This window comes from Danaus plexippus (assembly GCF_018135715.1).
Source record: "Danaus plexippus chromosome 16 unlocalized genomic scaffold, MEX_DaPlex mxdp_31, whole genome shotgun sequence".
Classification (NCBI taxonomy): Eukaryota; Metazoa; Arthropoda; class Insecta; order Lepidoptera; family Nymphalidae; genus Danaus; species Danaus plexippus.
Window position 1 is genome coordinate 2,100,693 of NW_026869852.1, and position 20,448 is coordinate 2,121,140.

The 20,448-nt window shown below is 34.5% G+C and overlaps 4 protein-coding genes across 12 annotated transcripts; 2 read left to right on the forward strand and 2 right to left on the reverse strand.

Annotated features, from left to right (window-relative positions):
* Window positions 1-105: 105 nt before the first annotated feature.
* LOC116771785 (minor histocompatibility antigen H13) lies at window positions 106-3,330 on the forward strand. The gene is made up of 6 exons (XM_032663752.2): window positions 106-392; window positions 683-864; window positions 1,009-1,183; window positions 1,326-1,509; window positions 1,612-1,921; window positions 2,002-3,330. Exons 1-6 carry the CDS (start codon window positions 201-203, stop codon window positions 2,063-2,065), a joined length of 1,107 nt encoding a protein of 368 aa, XP_032519643.1. The 5' UTR covers window positions 106-200; the 3' UTR covers window positions 2,066-3,330.
* On the reverse strand, window positions 3,015-9,306 carry LOC116771786 (RNA 3'-terminal phosphate cyclase). Of its 4 annotated transcripts, none has more exons than XR_009753712.1 (10): window positions 8,987-9,305; window positions 8,793-8,910; window positions 8,356-8,482; window positions 7,825-8,010; window positions 7,539-7,677; window positions 7,032-7,147; window positions 5,958-6,102; window positions 3,799-3,909; window positions 3,390-3,559; window positions 3,015-3,301 (listed from the first exon to the last, which is right to left on the reverse strand). XR_009753712.1 is itself a non-coding variant. In XM_032663754.2 (10 exons), the coding sequence occupies exons 1-9, from the start codon at window positions 9,026-9,028 to the stop codon at window positions 3,467-3,469; spliced, it is 1,077 nt and encodes a 358-aa protein (XP_032519645.1). In that variant the 5' UTR covers window positions 9,029-9,306; the 3' UTR covers window positions 3,015-3,301; window positions 3,438-3,466. The 4 variants fall into 4 exon arrangements, 3 of the variants coding, with proteins under 3 accessions (XP_032519645.1, XP_061384339.1, XP_032519644.1); XM_032663754.2 differs by having other exon boundaries at window positions 3,438-3,559; window positions 8,987-9,306; XM_061528355.1 differs by having other exon boundaries at window positions 3,423-3,559; window positions 8,987-9,306.
* Window positions 9,307-9,551: 245 nt separating this feature from the next.
* LOC116772026 (swi5-dependent recombination DNA repair protein 1 homolog) lies at window positions 9,552-12,825 on the forward strand. 2 transcript variants are annotated; one of them, XM_061528354.1, is made up of 6 exons: window positions 9,560-9,879; window positions 10,139-10,268; window positions 10,444-10,595; window positions 10,834-11,274; window positions 12,316-12,403; window positions 12,534-12,825. In XM_061528354.1, exons 1-6 carry the CDS (start codon window positions 9,799-9,801, stop codon window positions 12,668-12,670), a joined length of 1,029 nt encoding a protein of 342 aa, XP_061384338.1. In that variant the 5' UTR covers window positions 9,560-9,798; the 3' UTR covers window positions 12,671-12,825. The 2 variants fall into 2 exon arrangements, with proteins under 2 accessions (XP_061384337.1, XP_061384338.1); XM_061528353.1 differs by lacking the exons at window positions 12,316-12,403; window positions 12,534-12,825 and having other exon boundaries at window positions 9,552-9,879; window positions 10,834-12,115.
* Window positions 12,817-19,416, reverse strand: LOC116771788 (iroquois-class homeodomain protein IRX-5-like). Of its 5 annotated transcripts, none has more exons than XM_032663757.2 (7): window positions 19,084-19,416; window positions 16,643-16,770; window positions 16,208-16,360; window positions 15,935-16,105; window positions 15,480-15,646; window positions 14,919-15,177; window positions 12,817-14,743 (listed from the first exon to the last, which is right to left on the reverse strand). In XM_032663757.2, the coding sequence occupies exons 1-6, from the start codon at window positions 19,229-19,231 to the stop codon at window positions 14,949-14,951; spliced, it is 996 nt and encodes a 331-aa protein (XP_032519648.1). In that variant the 5' UTR covers window positions 19,232-19,416; the 3' UTR covers window positions 12,817-14,743; window positions 14,919-14,948. The 5 variants fall into 5 exon arrangements, with proteins under 5 accessions (XP_032519648.1, XP_032519646.1, XP_032519647.1 ...); XM_032663755.2 differs by having other exon boundaries at window positions 15,438-15,646; XM_032663756.2 differs by having other exon boundaries at window positions 15,438-15,646; window positions 16,643-16,752; window positions 19,084-19,415.
* Between the last annotated feature and the right edge of the window lie 1,032 nt (window positions 19,417-20,448).

Here is a 20,448-nt window from a genome sequence, read left to right on the forward strand (position 1 = left end):
AATGCAAGTTTAGTTATCGTATATTGTTTTATATAATATATGGCAGGAGTACTTAATTTTTCTTGTCTATGATATAGTGCCAACATTCAGAAACAAGTAACAACTGTACACTTGTCATTTTCTTGTCAAATCCAAAAGCCTAGTCGTCGGGAAAGACCAGTAAAGTTTCGCATAACAATTTTGTATAATAAACTGTGAAGATGGCAGAATCTGTAACAGAAATTCCTATAAATATAGAAGAAAGTGTCAGGGAAGCAGTACAAAATGTTACCGAAAAGCCTCCATCAAGTATTGAAGGAGTTGCTATTGCCTACTTAAGTCTAGTAATAATGGCTATATTGCCAATATTTTTTGGATCTTTTCGGTCTGTAAAATATTTAACGGATAAAAAGGTTCGTATTGGAAATATTTTTATGTTATAATGATGTATTTTTTAATTGATTGAGGAAAATGAGCATCCAATCGGAAAGGTGCACGTAATGTCATCGTGGCATGTTTTGCCTCTTACTTTTGTCTCGGTTTCATTAAATATTGAATACTATCTATGGATGTTACCTCTCAAGAACTCATAATATTCTAAAATAACCCATTTCATAGTTAATTATTATTTTTTCAATTAAACAATATACAAAGTCTCTTCAGAATCCTTGATAAGATATTCTGTAAAATATGTTTGTTACAGAATTCAGGCGAGAAGGCTGAAACTATGTCAAAAAAGGATGCGTTAATCTTTCCACTGATAGCATCATGTGCTTTGTTTGCTCTGTATATATTCTTCCAGTTTTTTTCAAAGGAATACATTAATCTACTCCTCACTGGCTATTTCTTCTTCCTCGGTGTTCTTGCACTGAGCCATTTATTGAGGTGAATAAGTAACAAACAACATATTTTACAATTGTAATAATAGTGTGTATACATGTTACAGTTATTAGCTAAGACTAAGTCATAATTTGTTATTAGAATTAATTTATTTTATAAGCAGTGTATGAATCAGTATTTATTTTTCAGCCCTATTATATCACTTATTGTGCCAGCATCAGTCCCAAACACACCTTACCACATCCTCTTCACCCGTGGTGAACAGGAGGGACACTCGGACATTGTTAACTACAAATTCACTTCATATGATGTGATCTGTCTTGTCATTTCTTTGATTCTTGGAGCCTGGTATCTATTTAAGAAGGTAGCTATTAAACCTTTAATATAACATATTTGTAATGAAAATACCAATAAGCTGATCTGAGATTTATACAGTGCCTATTTACAAGATAAGGGCATTTACACATTTTGTATATTATATGATGTTGTATGCCATTTCATTTTAGCACTGGATCGCCAACAACTTATTTGGCATTGCATTTGCCGTGAATGCTGTTGAAATGTTGCATCTGAACAATGTGGTGACGGGATGCATCTTACTGTGCGGACTCTTCCTTTATGACATATTCTGGGTGTTTGGCACCAATGTCATGGTTACTGTCGCTAAGTCATTTGAGTCTCCTATCAAATGTAAGTAAACCTCTGCCTTATTACTATATATATTAGTTGTTAAGTCATAAATTACGTATTATCTTATCTTCAGGTCAGATATACATTATTATTTTTTTGCAGTGGTATTCCCCCAAGATTTATTAGTCAATGGATTTAATGCTAGCAACTTTGCTATGTTGGGTCTCGGTGATATTGTTGTTCCTGGCATCTTCATAGCTCTGCTGCTAAGATTTGACAAAAGTTTGAAGCGTGGCTCAGAGTTGTACTTCAGAGCTACCTTCTCCGCTTACATCCTGGGATTGTTGGCTACCATACTGGTGATGCATGTGTTCAAGCACGCCCAGCCTGCCTTATTGTACTTAGTACCCGCCTGCCTCGGCACGCCATTGACTCTTGCGTTATTGAGAGGAGATATCAACGCTTTGTTCAAGTAAGTTTTTAATCATTTATATCATTATCATCTCCACGAAATAAATTTGATTAAAAACTCTTAATAAATTATATTTTCAGTTATGAAGATCAACCAGCGGTGGTGGAAGCGCCGAGTGACAGTAAAGCGAAGAAATCGGAATAATCGGCAAGAAAACAAATAACGCACAAATTCATGGGACTCGGTACATTAATGTAGCGTAATGTTTTGTACATTTACATTGGAGACCATCGCTAGACAGACTTCCCGGAGTTGGTTCAATGTGAACCGATATGTAGTGATTTTTTTATACATTATTATTGGTATTTATAAATGTTGTTGAAGATTCAACATAACAGACTTCCATTATCTTCCAAACAAAATTTCTATTTGGGTAGCCAGTAACACGAAACGTATGTTGTAAATCGTTTATGTTTCGGGTGTGAAGACATCATTCCACTCAATACATAGTATTCGTACTTTGGACCCTCATCGACTACCTTCTTGTCGCCATTATGCAGATCAGATCAGATCAGAGCAGATCTATAAATACAAAACTCACAGCTATATTACTAATCGAAATAATTACTCCTGTTATAAATATATTTGTATTCTGCAAAATGTCATTAATATTTTTCTAAACACTAGAGATGTTCAATTCTATAAATTATAATAAAAATGTAGATTTTTGTGGTTGGAATAATAACTTGGAAATCGATATTTCATTTGATAGTACTATCTTCTAGAGTACATCACTATCTGGCGATTGTACCGATAGCAATAGCTTTTATTTATTTTTTCTGCATTTCATCAAAACAAATCGTTAATCCTTACGTCTTTTTCGGGTGTTGGTGGCAACGGCATTTATTTCTGCACTGGGGAGACGGCGTTTTTTAAAATAACTAGTAGGTAAAAAGTCTGTCATGTTAGCTATCCTACTTTTGTGGGTTCATAAAAAATATATAATAGTCTCATCGTTCGTGTATATTTTAATTTTCTTCCGCAGTACAATTTTGTATATTTTGTGATGTGTTAAATAAAATCGATGTATATAACATTTTGTTCTCGAGGGATCGTGTGAGGATTAGGTAAGATTATTTTTTGTTGAAAATAATTATATATATATATTTTTTTTATTTTATATTCTTTTCGTTACATTACATTTGTTGGTTCATAGTTTTTTTTATAATTCTTAAAGTCCCTTCCATTGGATGTCATCCCGTAGTATTCGCTAGAGGACCGACGTCATTACTGAGGCTTCACAAATAAAGTTATTTAGAATACACCAATATGTGGAATATTTCTTTGAATGTATAGATTTTAGTTCCGACATACACCGGATAGGAAATTATGTATGTCGGTAAGTAACCGAATTTATATTTCACTGAGGACGCTGACGTTCTGTCGGATAAAATAAATTAATTTAAATAGACGTGTTTATTATTTACGTTATACGAATTTGTTAAGACTAAAAATGTGATATAATGACCGGCTTATACGAGTCACCCTTAACTTAGCATACTTAGTGACTACTGACTAGCGCCTTCTTCGAGTACCGACGTTGCTTCATTGTTCTTCAGGAAGGGATTTGTTAACGAGACCGATCCCAGCACACTTTATAATATCCTGTCCGCCTTCTGACGTTATCTCGAACTTAACCTGAAACAAGATTGAATAACTTAATAAAAAAATACACTTAAATTTTAGATGATATAATATTCAAAAGTTTAAATTTTAAGTATCTCAATAGTTCCCTCATAGAGATGAGAGATGACGTTTAATACCAAACAATTAAATGACTTGTTGCAACCCACAGATACAAAACATTGCAGGAATTACATGTCATATATAATGCATAGTACTTATTACACAAACAAATAACGCTGTGTATATGTCACCTTAGCAAGTGTCTCCGCTATGTGAATGGCCGTCTGTGTGTGCAGAGTGGAGGAGCCCGAGCGGACCGAGGACAGGCCGGGTGCTAGACTCATATACAGTATCACTTGATCCTGTACGAAAATATTACCTCCGTATTAAATACGAATATTATATAAAGAATTCATTACAATTCCTATTTTTAATATAAATAAAAAAATAATTATATATATACGATACGTACCGTGGGCAACACTGAAGATGTTTAGAACGGGCCAATTAGAAACTTTATTAATGAAAACATTTTTTGAATTTTCATTTTACAACTCTTTGGTAACCTTATGTAGTAAATTGCATTCATTTGTTTTTGTGAAATGGCGGCAAATCTAAAACTGTCGTTACATAAAAAAGTATAAGTAAAAGTAAAAAAGTACGCGAGAAAATTTTCAGTTAATGATTTGTTATAACTTTCGTTGTGGCCTCACTCAACAACAAAACTATGATAGGCTGAGATAAGCATTTCTCAATGAAGAACCATCTCGCGCTACTGTTTACAACTGGTTTTACGAGTTTAGGCGTGGACGCAGCAGTCTCAATGATGATCCGCGTGAGGGACGTCCATTAACAGCGACTACTGAAGATAACATCAGTGCTGTGCGGCGCATGATAGAAGAAGATAAGAGAGTGACCTATCAGCGGATACAGACAAGCCTAGGCATCAATGGCGTGCACAGAGAATTGGGATAGGGATTTTTTAGAAAAAAGAATACCAATTTTCATCATAACTTCCTCCTCTAAACCATTGATAATCATAATGAGATCTTTTACAATAATTCATTTAAATGAAACTAATACTTTCGGATCACTACGCGCAATTTATTATTTTAACGGGGAGACGAGATAACTGCCGTGTTCTCGGTTACTGCAAAGAACGGAAACGTCGGGAGTATGTAGTTTTTAAACATAATAAAATACGCGAAGTTATCCGAAAATATTAGTTTCATTTAAACATTGATAATATTCGCGTATAAAGTGACAGCAGTCCGATCTGAAAGAACATCTATATATTTTATGAATCTCTCAATTATCTCTGAGCCACGAAAGTACCTTAGAACGATTACGATATGTTCATCACCGCTTTATAAACGTTATTTAAATCGGAATATCCAGTTTAGATACAAGCATTCTTATTCTTATTATTATTATTATTTAAAAACAACAGACAAATAACTTATGTGTGTGTACACAACCTGCTTGCTAATTAAAACTATCATAATACTATTTATTAAAACGAATAACATTACCTTTCTTTTAGTTCACTCTCAACTGGTCACAAACATTCCCTTTGTAATTATCTTAATTTTATTACCAAACGACAATATTGAAAATCTACTCGTAATTAATTTCGATGAACACACATCACCAGCACAGAGCTCACAGCTATAATTTTCCATCATTCGTTAATAAATGAATTCACTGTTTACTAATTAACTTATTAAAACTTTTTCACTTGCGCTTAGAAAGACAAATGACAATATTCAATAATAACAAAATGGTGATAAACATATATGAACAGTTTACCGACCAATCAGAGAGTTCCGTTTCATTTGACAATTAACTGTTTTTCTACGAAATTTTAAACGATAAAGTGTGCAGTGCTTCTCGAATACAACACATGCATAGGTTTTTGAACACACACAGGATGCGGTTAAAACCTACGAAAATGCCATAGAAATTAGAAGAGATCGGTAAGGAAGAATGGGTCCACTGCTTTTCACATTGGTTCCATCGAATGCGACGATGTGTAGAGAGGAACGGAGATTACTTAGAAAAACAATAAAAGTATTGGCAACTTTCTACATTAAACCATTTTTCATTTTCTAAATATTTTCAGTGTTACCTGGGCACATGTCACTATTGGACAACAGTCCGGTTGATGTTCTATTGGTTGGAAAATCAGTACTGATGAATAAGAGGGATTAGCAATAGACTGATGTATTGAATACAAAAATTAAAACCTTCCCAGTAGGATAACAGAAATCTCGCCATTACGCATTAGGGTTATGATCAGCGTCTTTAGTTTTATCGCGTCACAGAATAAAAAATATATAATTAATTTATTAATATAAATGTATTAAACCAATTACCAAACAATAATGTTATTCAGTATGTATGTACGTACCTGCGCGTGTGAGTCCACACAGACCCCCGAGTCGATGACCTGTCTCAGTAGTCTGCCGGCGGAGCCCCCGACCTCCCCGGGGCTCACCCCGCGCCTCCCGAGGCCACACGCCCCCAACACACACGACGGCGTCGAACATGACAGACTGCGATTATTATAATAAGAACAAGAAACAACAAACTGTATAGTACTGGACTGTTGCATCAGAAAAATAAAATAAAAAAGACACTACCTCACTAAATATTCTAGAATGTTCATTGTAGACAAAGTTTTCGTGAGTGAATCGATTATTACGAAGGATGAAGTTGAGGTCTGCGGAACATGTAACTAGCTCTTGGATACGACTGTTTTATTTACATATTATATTTATTATACACACAGTTATTTTACGTTTGTTAAATACGTCTGGTATCCACCGATCGAATAATCCCCGAAACTGGCATCAATGAACGAAAAATTATTTGTTACCGGTTATGGGTCGAATTAAATTATTTTAAAGGATTTTTTAAAAACGTTGTATTTAAGTATTTATAGTCGTGGTGGCCTGGAGGTTAAAAGACCCGCCTCTCATTCGTTTGGGCGCGGGTTCGAAACCTGGCAAGTACGATGTGATCTTTTCCGAGACATATGTACTTTCTAAGCAAGGGGAAACCACTGCAAGTATCTTCCCATGAAAGTCATCATGTATACGGATCACTGTTACGTGATGACCACGACGAGTCAGCAAAGACTCTTGCGACGAATGATTTAAGTATATATTTTGTCAATACACAATAACATTGTGTATGGAAATTCCTTTCTATTCAAGTTTATGTACAAAATGTATTGTGAATAAATAACAATGCAAAGCTATGTAACATGCCAGTAGCTTGTCACATATTCCGTATAGTTTTAAACTGTCTTTGCATCATTAGTCGAGATTCCTTTTGCAATTTGTACAAAAATTTAAAGACCTCATTACGTCACTGGAAGTCCCGACGACACCTTCGCCTGTTTAGTATCTGTATACTACAAAACAATTAAAATATTTTGGAATGTTTTATAAATATTAAAAACATAATTTTAAATACTTACACGATTCCATTACAGTTGTCCGGGGCCATCGACCTGTCCTCTTTGTAACTTCTGATGTTTAATCTGTGATTTGATCCCATTTCATGTTTAGCGCCATCTGCCATCTGATAGGCGAACTGAAACAGCATATTTTTCATTACAGTCAAAATAGTCTCGTACGTTATTTTCTAATAAATTCCTTTATATATATATTTTACGACTCGAAGATATATAATTAGAAAAGCTTATAGAAATGGCAACTTAGTGCTAAAATACCATTTTTTTCATATGATGTTAGGACAAAGATTGATTAACAAATATAAATTATTATCTCAATAATACTATTATTTAGATCAATACTAATACAGAAAGAAAATATATGAATGACTGTTAAGAAATTGCCATTATCTTTTGTAATTCTTCATTTACATCTGGAAGAGACATTACCATATAATACAAGGTATTATATATTAACTTAATGGTGTGTGATAAAATAATTAAATATATAAACGTAATCAGTGTAAACACCTTGACTGGCAAGTTTCCGGCCACGAAACTGATTCCACCGATGTCTCCAATCTCTCCCCTATCCATTAGACTGATACTACGCAGCATATGTACCGGAGTTATTTCAACTCGAACGTGACCTCCACCACGTGGAAAGTAGCTGGAATATTTAAAATGCCCATTAAGGTGATACAATTATAATATATTTTATAACACAATATAATCTGATTTCACATTAATATATATGTAATAAAATGAAAAATACTAACAATAGTGTATAGCATAGCATATGATTATTGAAATTCACCCGCGTCTCAGAATCTGCATGTTGAAATCAGCACCAAATTTGTTAAGAATCTTCCGGAATACCATATCCATGTAATCAATCTGCGGTGCCATGTCCGCATTGGTGCCGCCCTTCAAATCCATAATAGTTGGGCCATCGGCAAACAGTGCACACGGCAGGGCCACTTGGATAAGCAGACTTATTGAACTGTTGATATTTTAAAATTGTATATTAACCTTTGAAAGCCATTTTGGTTGTCTCCATAGAGTTTTTTTTTTTATATAAAATATATGAAGGATTTAATTAATCTGAGCTATATTTAGTAACAAACATGTAATTGCCTTTTAAATGAGAATTATAACATATGTTAAGTTGTTAAATTAAATATTCCTGATACACAACCAAATTAATACAATTCTATGTTTTCCGTTCACAAATGTATGTCTAAAATAGATCTATATAATTAGACAGATTATGTTATGATGTGTAATTAATTCTAAGTATATAAATAATCATATAATCATAGTTTTTTGATTTATATGTATAACAGACCCTGCTGTTTGTGTGTCAGCAACATAATGTCCTCCTCGGATTTTGCCGGGGGTAAACTCAATTTCTGTTGATCCAATATAAGCTCCTTTAAGCTCGGCTTGGCACATATTTGCAACTAGCTGAATACCTAGATAAAAATTTAAATTATTATATTACGAAATTGTAATAAAATGTTAGTTGACTTCTGCTAATAAAACTAAATCCTAAATTAATATTAATTATTTAGGATATGCATGAAAATTAAGGTAAGTCAATGTTGTACTAAATAAGTTAAAATTCAAGAATACTCACACTGATATTTTTACTTTTATACATAAAATATGACTACTACAAATTATATTATTTTAATATTATACTACAAATACTACTGTAATATAATATAAAGTAATACAAATACAAAAAAAAAAACTAGAAATACAAAAAAAAAAATGTGACACCTTTTAAATGTTGAGCAGCTAACCCTGGATTCTTGCGTGCCGCTCGAATATTTGTAACTCTTACTGGTATATTCAGTATAGCGCTCAGTGATATGGACATTCTAAGAATTTGCCCACCCTGGAAATCAGTTATTTTTTTAAAATAAAATATAAGCGCTAATGGTTCTAATTTTTATTTTAATCAAGATATTTACCCCTTCCAGCACGCTTCCATCTATTTCTTGCATGTGAACCATTTTTTTATTTTAAAATATCTAACAAAATTAATTTCGCAACTTCAAACTCTCGGTATAAAGCAATAATATATTTACGAATTATTAAAGTTATCGGTGTCTAAGCATTATCGTAAATTGAAGGAAATGTTACTTGACAGCTTTACAGCAATATTGAATAGATCTAAAGTCAGATCTTAGATTTAATTTTCATGAACGACGTAACCGGCTATAAAAAACCTACGTTCCCTGAAACACGTAAAGAATTTAATGATGTTTGTATGGAGGCTTCACAGACTGGTTAACATCTCCGACACAATATATAAGTGTTTGAAAAAATCAACCTTATAATTAAATGATATTAATACTACATTTAAAAATTTAATTTTTGTGTAATATATTTTAATTATGATATTCAGGGCATTCCTAAACATAGGTATATAACCGTAATGTCAATATGGTGATGACAACTATGCACTAGATTCCCAGAGCAAACATTTCGGGAGTTGACTGCTGTAATCTGTATTTACGATCGACTTCGTTTTTTTAAATGTGTCAACAGTTGATACCTACGTGTTTCTCGCTCAATATCTTCAATCTGCATTCTGCATCTATTAGTCTATGGCTATTGTTTTGTGTACTGTTTTGCGTGTTACGCTTACTATAAATTTAGGAAAATATTAAAGCTTTTGAATTGAAATAAGTGAATATTCACATGTACATGTCGCTAAAGAATCTCGAAAGAATTTAATAACATTTGGCATCGTAATATTATTCATATAATATCCACAAAGATGCAGAGAAAACCAGGATACCCTGCTACCGCTAATAATATGAAAATGGAGCTTGGTTTGGGAATGGAATACGTTGCGCAAGTACGTGTATGCAATTTTATTAAAATACAAACTTATCATCATCTGTTGTTTGCTCTGCTTAATTTACACAAATATATGTATAAATAAAGACAAGCATTATCTATAAATATTAACATAATTATCTCCAACCTGCATCTATAATAAGATGAAGTTAATTAGGATTTACATTTTAAGTTTTACACAATTTTATACATATGCACTTTTAAGGAAATATATAAAAAAATATAACGCTTTACTGATAAATGTTTTCCGTTTCTAGTGTGATTTTGCATCTGAAAGCCAATGTGATGACGATGAGACGCAACAGCGCCGACAGCAGCTAATAAACTTTGGACATTCTCAGTGGGGGTTCAATAATTGGAGTTGGTTGGTTACTTCACAAGCCTTAGGTAAGGAAAGTGGTCTTAGTTATAAGAAAGGCGAATACACATTGCTACATAGTTACTTTCATGCTGTATTTTATACTATAAATAGTTTTGATAACAGGGACAAAAATCTATTGGTTAACTAACCTGCATCATGAATTAATGACCTAAAATATGTCTTAATTATATTCATTTACAGATTTTGTCGAAAATCATAATGGCATATACACAGCTGGTGTTGCATGTTTTGTGTCCGTTAAAGTAAAAAGTCTGGATATACAACGAGTTAATGTGGGCTATGCAACATCAGTAGCAGCCTATAAAGGACTCTCTATTCATAGAGCAAGGATGGTATGTATTACATGTATATTAATTAATACATGGTTAGCTTTTGTACCAAAGTTAATTTATAGGTATAAAATTTGGAGAAATCTTATTTTGTAACTTATTCCAATTCTATGCTATCAGTTTTTTTTTATTTGTAATATTTTCGATACAAAGTTAAATTACATGCTTTATTAAGAGATTGTTCCATTTTTTAAATTATCTTGAAATATTTTATTAATTTATCCATTGTGTGTATTTACAGTGCTCTGTGACAAATGGTCTTCTCGAAACTCTTTTGAGTTTTGGTGGAAATCTTGCTTCAGAACTAATGGAACTCCTCGAAAGTAACAAAAATGAGGCAGCAAACCACATCATGGTGCCTGAAGCTGTTCCAGAGAGCAGCAGCAATCCGCTTATTAAAACAGAACCAAAGAACCTCTCAAAGCCAATTAATAGAAAAGATACTGAAGCCAATGTAAACCTACCTCAGGTTTTTCCACAGAAGGGGCCTAAGAATACACTAAACCCTCCCGTGGCTAAGGCCCATCCGATGCCCGCCAACCTGGCAATCAACATGTCAACGAATCTCCCAAATCCTCCGACGACCCCGGCCGCTAACTTGCCGCCCGCCGCCAACGCTCCCCGGCCACCCTACGCCGCGCCGCCCGCCCCCGCCCCCGCCCACGTTCGTCCCAACTCCAACGTAAGTTTCGTGATGATGCCGCCGCTGTACGCTCCCCCCCGCTTGCCTCCGCCGCACGCCTTCCCCAACTACTACGAGCTGAGTCCCTGGCATTTCTCGTACGAGCCTCACAATCTCAACTTGAATCTCAACATGCCGTCCCGGAACCTTCTCGTTGGTCGTGACTGCAAGCGCGAGGACTTCCAGCCTCAGCAGGGCTGTTGGATCAAACCCACCATATTCTACGACGGGTTCTGGACGGAGCAGAAGGTCAGGAAGTGGGTCGCGGAACAGGTCGAGAAACAGTTCCCGGAGGACAAGACAACCTCGCCCGCCGACTCCACCACCAAATAAAGGAGTCCCATCCGGTCTCGACGTGTATTTGATGTTTTATGATTGTCACCTTTTTGTGATGTTTTAAAGTATTTCTTAAGTAGTTAAACGGCGTACGAAATACATACGTGAACCTGTTGTTTTTCGTGTGAAGAGGTTCAAATTTTGGTAATTACAGGTAGTTTAGAATGTTAAGGATTGTAGTAGTGTTTGAGATTGAAAGTGTGGTAATTTGTTTATATATTACAATGTTAGAATTATACAAATTGTACGGCCATTATGATTTGTCGACTTGCTCAGTGCTAGACTATGGTTATTCTTAGAACTTAGTATTTTAGTGTCGTGAAAGTAATCTATATAATCAATTTGAACAAGAATATTTCCATTGACTTAATAGATAATAGATGTTGCCAGTAACAAGTGATGCGTGTGATGTTTTTATCACGTTCATGGAATCTTGGATGTAGAGAGTACAGCTGATCAGTATGAGTATGTGTTTATTGAAATAAAAAAAAATGATTAAACTGAATTTTTAATTATATTTGTTCTTTTGCCACCATTTTGTTTCGTTTATTATATATTTGATGCAATTTATTCTTATAATATTTAATTTCGACCTCGTATATAATTTACGCGTCAACATTACGAGAACTATCCATCTTTCGAGTAATGAATTGAACAGAAGAGGAAAATATCTGTTATATATTACAAGCAATAAAACATCAACAGGATGATTCAGCGGAGGCGGCGAGGAACGAACGAAAGAGACGACAACGACTGGCCAAAGAAGAATTCCTCAAGAAACAAATGGAAAAAGGTAGATCACTTGAACTGTAGTGTTGGAACTAACTTAATGTACAGTGCCGCGGGCGTGGAGTATGAAGTTTGTAATACATCAGTAATATATATGTGGTCTTTTTTTCAAATTATAATCTTTTCTACTTCAGATGCAGATGTATTTGATGTGAGTCCTGGCGATCTGATTGTGGCTGAAGTAGTGAATGAGGAGGAGCACTCAGGGTTGCTAGTTAAAAGAAAGTCCCCGGATTCAAGGGGAGATGAGAAGCGTTCTAAACAAATCTAATGTAGAGTAACACATTCACTCAAGTAGAGCATTTTTGTGAAATTTTATGCCACCATGACGCTTTACCAAAGATTTTACTATAAACGTTATATTAAGATTAAGTAATAAATTTAGAGTTTGAAAACAAAGTACAAAATAAAACATCATTTCCGAAATCATATTTATTTAAAATCACTAACAAGTTACGAACTTACACATTATATACAGTACTAAGAACTAAGGTCAGGTTATTGTACTCACAATGAAATGAATCCTCCAGACGGACAACTAAGTCACCATAAAAACTTAAAAGCTAGGATTACCCAAGAAATACTTATGTCAGCTCGACGAGAACGAAATAAAACTAACCGTTATATTACAACGCTAGAGGTCGCTGGTTGGCGACTAACCATTTAAGATACGAAACGTTACGCCACAAGGTCGCATCAAACGGGAAACTCCGTGTTTAGTGCGAGGAACACTTGTGGTAACAGAACACGCCGCTCCAAATAACACCAGGAACATACTTGACTTATTCTCTACCAGGACTATGAGTATATTTCTAAAAATGTATATGATTACAAATTTATCATTTAATTATAACATTATTTACTTACATTCCGTCGCTTACCTCTCACTCGATGTTAGAGTTCCCATTAAGCATCCAGTGTTGTGACAACACATTTTACTACAGTTAAATAACTATCGCGACAGAAGGGTCGTTATCGTCTCAGTAATATAGAAGAATTTATGCAGCAAATAAAATATTAATATTAAGTAAATAATGTCTGGGTCTCATATTACTAGTACAATAAACCAGTTTCCGTCGCAACAGTCACGAGACTTACATCACATATCATTATTGCGTTACATTAAAGCTTTTTGTTTATAGATTTATTTATACACGGGGATGAAATGTTATCACTTATAATGATGTGAACCTCACATGTGTAATGATACATAATAAAATATATAAATAGCATACCAATTACGTTACAGAAGATATATATAGAATATTTTATTCATCAATACTTGTGTTGCGGGAACTTAATAGTAAATTTTATTATTGTTTTTTTTTTAAACGTATTTTATATTAAGCACATACTGTTTTCTGACCTTTGCGTGTCACCTGAACATTTCATTTTACAATTTGGTTTTTTGTGTATGTAATGTCATAGAGTAATAATTTTTTTTTTAAACATACATGTATTGTTTTTGGTTAAATGAACTTTGAGAATATTTTATGAGACAGGAAACAATAGAATGAGACGAGTAAGTTACATAGGTTATATTTATAAGTAATTATGTGTTTAATAAAATGATGTTGGTGATGTATCTTTGTGAAATGAAGTCAAATTCTGTGTCCATGTATTTCATGTTCCTTCGGGCTCTGACTAACACTTCTTAATATACATTCAGGGTTTGTATGTCTTTACAAATCCACCCTACATGAAGGTTCTAATGTGGTACAGATATAGACTCTATTACAGTAACACAATAGTCTACATTGGCATGGCATGTGATTACACAAACTACAATATCAATATCTCGTTTAAAACATACATACATACATTATGATCATGAATCTTAAAATGACAAAATGTAATATAGGACACATAGTATGAACACAACGAAAATTTGATATTCATAGTTAATGACAAAGAACAATCTTGTCTCAGACATACAACTATACATGTTTGTATGTATTTTAATATTTTTCTGTTATTTTAAGATCCTCGATCTATATAAAAGCAATACCATATGTTACAGTACTACATGCGTAGTGTGTGTATATTATTAATTTTGTCTATGGATGGGGACAACCTTAAACAACATATTATAACTTAAAAATTATTTACTATTTAGCCAACTTCGAAGACAAACTAGAAACGATTAAGATATAATCAACTAATAAGCATCTTTACACGAAAACCGAACCCCATCCATAGAGAAACAAACGTTAGGACGAGTGGCTGACATTGTCGGTATGTTGGAGTGGCGACTCGCGTGGACTCGTTCAGAATGGAAGTAACTCCGATTTAACACACTCGGGAGACGATTGATGAGACGACAGTGATCTTATTTGGTTCATACCTGAAATAAAAAACGCAACTGATCAAATGAGACAAGATATTGTCGTAACCAAATAATAATATAGCAGGTGAAATATGAGTATAAAGATAATATGAAAGAGAAAAAATCTTAGTAGTAGAACTGTCATTGTTTTTATATGAAATCAGTTTAAGAATAATATAAGAGTTATATTTACCGCAAGCGATGAATGCACGAACTTGTATCGCTAGACGGGGACCTCCTCCTGTTCCTGTTCCCTCTGACGAACCGCCACGGCCGTCTCCACGAGGAGGTACAGGCATTTAAACTTGTCACGTTCGTCAGTCTTGCGGCGCAGCGGGTGAGGCAGCTGCGGCAGATGAGCCAGCTGAGGGTGCCAACCCCCGGCGCCGCCCCCCGGGGACACCTCCGCCTCCCCGTCCTCCGCTGTCCGCACTGTCACCACCGCCGCTGATCTGGAATTACACATCGTTATATGACCATGGTAACACTTACTTATTATACTTCTTATTCCGCTAGCCGGTGCTCAACTATAATTCCACCTGATCATTGGTGGATATATGTCTGTAATTACAATTTTTTCTCGTGACTGGTCATAATGTGCTAATTAAAAATCAGCATATTCGTCTTCGCCGATGCGACTTCTATAGAGTGCTAGTATGTATCCATTCAAGGTACAGCAATACTGCGCAGGCCCTCCCCAGGATATACACACCCTCTGGCCGCGGGATGCAGGTCCCTATCCTCGGGCCCGTACCGTATGACGGACTGCCACACGGAGGGGTCGTACTTGACCTCCTCCTCGGAGATGGCGCTGGAGGAGTAGCCCTCCTCGGCGTCCGCCGCCTCGTCTCCGTCGCTGCGGTACACCAGCAGACCGTCGCCGTAGTCGTGATCGCGGCCGCGGTCTCCATCGCCCTCGCCCTGAAACGAACGACACATATTAGTTATAATCTAACATTACTAATTAAAAGCTTCATGTGGACCTTTGTATTTGTCACTTGAATGATGTCACTGATCATAGATGGCAGGCTGGAGACGGTATTCGTTATTATACATATTGTATGCCCTCAGATACCAATCTTATCATCCCCGGTTACAGTACAGATGTACATATTTTATAGTACTTTATTTCAAATACTTTAAACTCTAAGTTCATCTTCTTGTAAATGAGAGGTCACAATTCAGTGAGCCTTATATATATCCACTGACCTCTCCCTCGTGTTCGCCCTCCCCGTCCCACGCTGCGGCCTGTGAGCTGGACCCTGCACCCAACTGCTTCCTTCCTCTGCGGGAGATGGTGTAGTGCAAGGGGTCGTGACCCTCGCGACGGATCATCTCCGGGAGGATGCGACGACGGGCGTTTATGAACCAGTTGCATACCTGCAGACACAGAAAGGTTCAAACATGGATGGTTTGATATGTCACAACAGAAATAGTAACTTATAAAGTACTATGTTGATAACATGGTGAAGGTGCACATACCTGTAGTACTGTGAGGTTAGCTTCCTGACTGAGGGTTAGTTTCTCGGCATCGCTGGGATAAGCATTGTAGCGGTGTTCATACAGCCAACGCTTTAATATCTTCACTGAATGTTTTGGAAGGTTCCCTCGTCGCTTCCGGACTATGATGCCACCCTTGACGTAACAATATAACATTTTAAGACAAAGATAAACAAAAAACTTTAAGATAATTGTCATTTATGTAAATATAATATTTAGATTCCGACAGAATCTATGATTTTCATTAATTCTGTACTGAATGTTAAATGTTCTCCTAAAACCATTGACATGAAGTACATGTTTATCTATGAATGCAATTAAAAAAAGTAACCTTAAAACCACCAGTTAAACCATATCAATGTATACAAACTCTTTTGTCATATATATATATATATTTAAGAACAATATGTTACTAACAGGTGGCTGTACGATGTGTGCACCATGTGAGACCCTCCGTCTCTCGAGCTCTCCATCCGTACCCGACTCATTGTCGTCCGTTGAGGACGTGGAAGGGAAACGATCACGTGCTGTCACAGAAAAAGAAACTATCTTTAAATTATAAAATAATTCTTCACTCTCTATACTGTTATAGCTTATAGGAGTTGGCGAAGATGTCGTCTGAATATGGGAAGCATTGGTCTGCATCAGATCACTATAACATGTAGCTATTATAAGCTCCATAACTATAATTTGGGAAATATATTTTGGATTGTGATCACTCAGTTTTCCACAATATTCTACTATTGAAGAGATCTTTTATAATTCACTAGATTTTTAAATGTAAAGAACTTTTAATAGGAAATTTTATATCTGCAGTCATAAAATAAAATATCATGTCTATAAAAAAAAAAAGGAAGATAGTTAAATAACGCGAATTATTTATAATAAAATAAAGAAATCGCTTAATAGTTTACTATAAATGGTTTTTCATCTCATAGAAGTATAATGTTCATCGCAATGCGCCTAGGGCAATAGGTATATGCAGTTTAAAAAGGAATGGGTTATGGGATTTTAGGAACAAGTATATTTACTTAACAATCTACATATACGTCCGGTAGTCGGCAAAAATGACAGTCGGCTGACATTTTTAAGCGTTATCAGAACGCCAATCTATCAACTACATTTATTTATATATAACCCTTACGCTCACCTAACACAATAGTAATACTATATTTAAATGAAACAATTTAGCTTACTATTCATCGAAAATATTAGTTAACACACGTAATAAGTCTGAAAACGCGATAAAATTAAATTGTGAAAAGTCATAACTGTCAAGCGACACGGAAGTAGGAAAAGAAAGATGGCCGTCACAACAAAGCGTAAAGGGGTGATGAGTCGAGGGGATCGGGAGGAAGATATCGATCGAGTTGAACGACCGGCTGTGACGCAATACAGCCAAGGACAAACATTCTGATAGCTCGACCTATTCTTTGCTCATTAATTACGAAATTATACGTGAAGGAAACATGCGAGGAAACGGAAGTCGTAGCTTTTTTTCAAATGTTGTTATTTAATGTTAAAATAAATTTTAGATTACATTCAACAGATGTTTAGTCAAAAATTCATGTCTGCTATAATCTCAGTAATAAAAAAAATTACAATTCTATGTATAAAAAGTAACTTAATCAACTTAATTAAAAGGGGCTTATATGTACTCATATATACTTAAAACTAATAAAATATATTATTAAGATATATAAGGTTGTCTGTTGCTATAAAAATATAAGTATGTGCTTTGGTATGAACATTATCACTTTCTAGTTTTGAAGTGTACATTTAAATAAAAATTCATTATTATCCAGATTTTTCTCTGACTTTATTTATTTAAAAAAGTCATTGTTTCTTTAAGTAGTTCTTATTTGAGTATATTATATTGCAATATGACTATAATATATAATAAGTGCTCATCTGACAATAATAATTTTGTTTCAGTAATATTTTTTTTTATTTGGGTTTTAACCTATATTTTTAAATAAATTAATAATTAACCATGTATTTAGATAATTATTCATAATTTTAAGTTTCTATCAGTAACCTACTTAAGCACAGATAATATTTCTTATCAAATATGTTTCTTACTTGCACTATGATATATGTATGTATCATTATATCATCTAATATTATTCCATAATTAAAATAAATATAGTATCTTAAAAATCAGTTTTGTTAGTATAATTTTATATAAATTCTGTTATGTTCAACATATTTAAAACACAACAAAACAGTGGCGCCGCGTCTGTTGGCGCGTGATAAACTAGTAAATGTCGGCCATCTTGTTATCGTGATCAATGACTGCTGTCATTTCGCTGTCAGAGCGAGTTAAGTCAAATATTAAACACAAAATAAACACTTATCAATTATTTAATGCCTAATTTTTTGGTTGCAATATCTAGTGGAACTCCAATGATATTCAATATTATAATAAAATTTCATCTGGAGACAGCCGATATGGCATTACTACTGGCTGTCCAAAAATAACTTGTGCACGTGCCTACAAATTTTAGATATCAGTTAACAGGGACCTATTAGTGATATTTGGCATAAAATTTTTGTTAAAAATATAAAACACTACTTTCAAAATGAACTTAATTGTCGTTCTAAAGACATGAGACGCTTAAACATAATATGTGCTGCATTGGCGCCATTTTACTTTCGCAAGACCATGTTCCTGATGACGTAACAGTCCTAGTTTTTATGAGATACACTTTTCTAAGGAAGCAATACATAAAGGATATCGTTTTTTCTGTGATTTTATACCAAATAAATCTTGTTTTTCTATAAATGTCACCTTGACATAATACGTCAATCTGACAAGAATGGCGGAAACGTGGCGTCGTTTTGGCCGGCTTGCTTACCTCCAGGCGACATAGATTGTTTTCTGTTTGTCACACGAGCCTCTCTTATAATGTCTCTTGTAATTTCTCGTACGTCGCGTCGTTGTTGATACGCCATGTCGGTCCGGTCACGTTGATCTTGTGCTATACCGGCCGTAGGTGGTAACATCGTCACTCAATCCATGCGAAAATAGACGATTTCGCCGATTCACTAGTAATACAACAATCCAATAAATAAATTGAAACACTGTTCTCAATATGTAAACAACATTCAAAATAATAAATAATAAAACACAAGCAAACTACGTTCAGCTAACCGGACTAAAGCGCGACTGTGGATCGTTTGGGGGGACGGCGGGAAGATACGCTACAGCGCCGTCGCGCAGTTGTCTTTGTTTTCCAAAGGCAATTTTATATCGATATCTCTTTCTCACCTATAACGCCTCGATGACAGAGTGTTAGTACTGTCAAAACAAAGCATGGGCTTGGCAAGATATTTAAATGTCAACTATATTTAATAAAAAACTGCCATCTATTTTCAGGTTACGTAACTTCTGCAAAAACTTGAACATTTACTTATTCCATATTTGGATTAGGTGTCTTCGATAAATACAGAGATGTCACTAGTACCCAATCCGTTTTGTATAATCTTTGCAACTTATTTGAGAAAAAAAAGTCAAATTAGAATAAGTATCAAACCTATTTACCAAGTCATACTAATTATTAAACTCCATTAATATTTCTCTACGTATAATAATTAATAAAAGAGAGATAGTTTATATTATTATTTTTTTGATATAATATTCTTTAATGCACTGAGAAAAAATCTTTATAAAATTACATGTAGAGTCAAAATGGAACTAATAACTTTTATAGTAATACATTTTATCATGTTTTTAACCTATACAGTGTACACAAGTGTTTATATAACTGCGTGTCAAGACCCAACAAGAGTCACTTTATACGTTGTATGGAGGGTAGAAGTACTTCTACCCTCCACAATACGTAGTTAGATATGTTGACTGGGTTTTACTATTCGACATATCTGCACCAATTGGTGGGGCATTTAAATAAAATATTTTTAAGGATAATTTTTATAACCATTAACCCTTGTAGCTTCAAGTTTTAAGCCAGATATGGTATTAAAATGTACTATAAACCAAAATAGGGCGTACTTTAATGCTATATGGTATTTACCTTCTTAGAAGGGGGAATAAAAACCCTCATACTGTAGAGATTTTAATATTAAGCATAATTTTATATACATTGTGCCCAAATTTAGTTTAAATTTAAAGTTTATTATTATTTTTATCACCTTTTTTATTTTCTTTAGAACAAACTACATACATTTATATTGTTAGGGTTCAAAATGTGTTTGATGTTATA

Excerpts from the sequence above, each read along its gene's own strand:
- LOC116772026 (XM_061528353.1), top strand. The coding sequence starts at position 9,799 with ATGCAGAGAAAACCAGGATACCCTGCTACCGCTAATAATATGAAAATG. Across the intron at positions 9,880-10,138 it reads GAATGGAATACGTTGCGCAA|TGTGATTTTGCATCTGAAAG; the intron begins GTACGTGTATGC and ends TTCCGTTTCTAG. Across the intron at positions 10,596-10,833 it reads CTATTCATAGAGCAAGGATG|TGCTCTGTGACAAATGGTCT; the intron begins GTATGTATTACA and ends GTGTATTTACAG.
- LOC116771788 (XM_032663755.2), bottom strand. The coding sequence starts at position 19,231 with ATGTTACCACCTACGGCCGGTATAGCACAAGATCAACGTGACCGGACC. Across the intron at positions 16,361-16,642 it reads CACACATCGTACAGCCACCT|GGTGGCATCATAGTCCGGAA; the intron begins GTTAGTAACATA and ends TGTTACGTCAAG. Across the intron at positions 15,178-15,437 it reads CTGCATCCCGCGGCCAGAGG|ATCAGCGGCGGTGGTGACAG; the intron begins GTGTGTATATCC and ends GTGTAATTCCAG.
- LOC116771785 (XM_032663752.2), top strand. The coding sequence starts at position 201 with ATGGCAGAATCTGTAACAGAAATTCCTATAAATATAGAAGAAAGTGTC. Across the intron at positions 393-682 it reads AATATTTAACGGATAAAAAG|AATTCAGGCGAGAAGGCTGA; the intron begins GTTCGTATTGGA and ends TGTTTGTTACAG. Across the intron at positions 1,510-1,611 it reads ATTTGAGTCTCCTATCAAAT|TGGTATTCCCCCAAGATTTA; the intron begins GTAAGTAAACCT and ends ATTTTTTTGCAG.
- LOC116771786 (XM_032663754.2), bottom strand. The coding sequence starts at position 9,028 with ATGGTTCACATGCAAGAAATAGATGGAAGCGTGCTGGAAGGG. Across the intron at positions 8,483-8,792 it reads AGCTGCTCAACATTTAAAAG|GTATTCAGCTAGTTGCAAAT; the intron begins GTGTCACATTTT and ends ATTTTTATCTAG. Across the intron at positions 7,678-7,824 it reads ATGCAGATTCTGAGACGCGG|CTACTTTCCACGTGGTGGAG; the intron begins GTGAATTTCAAT and ends TAAATATTCCAG.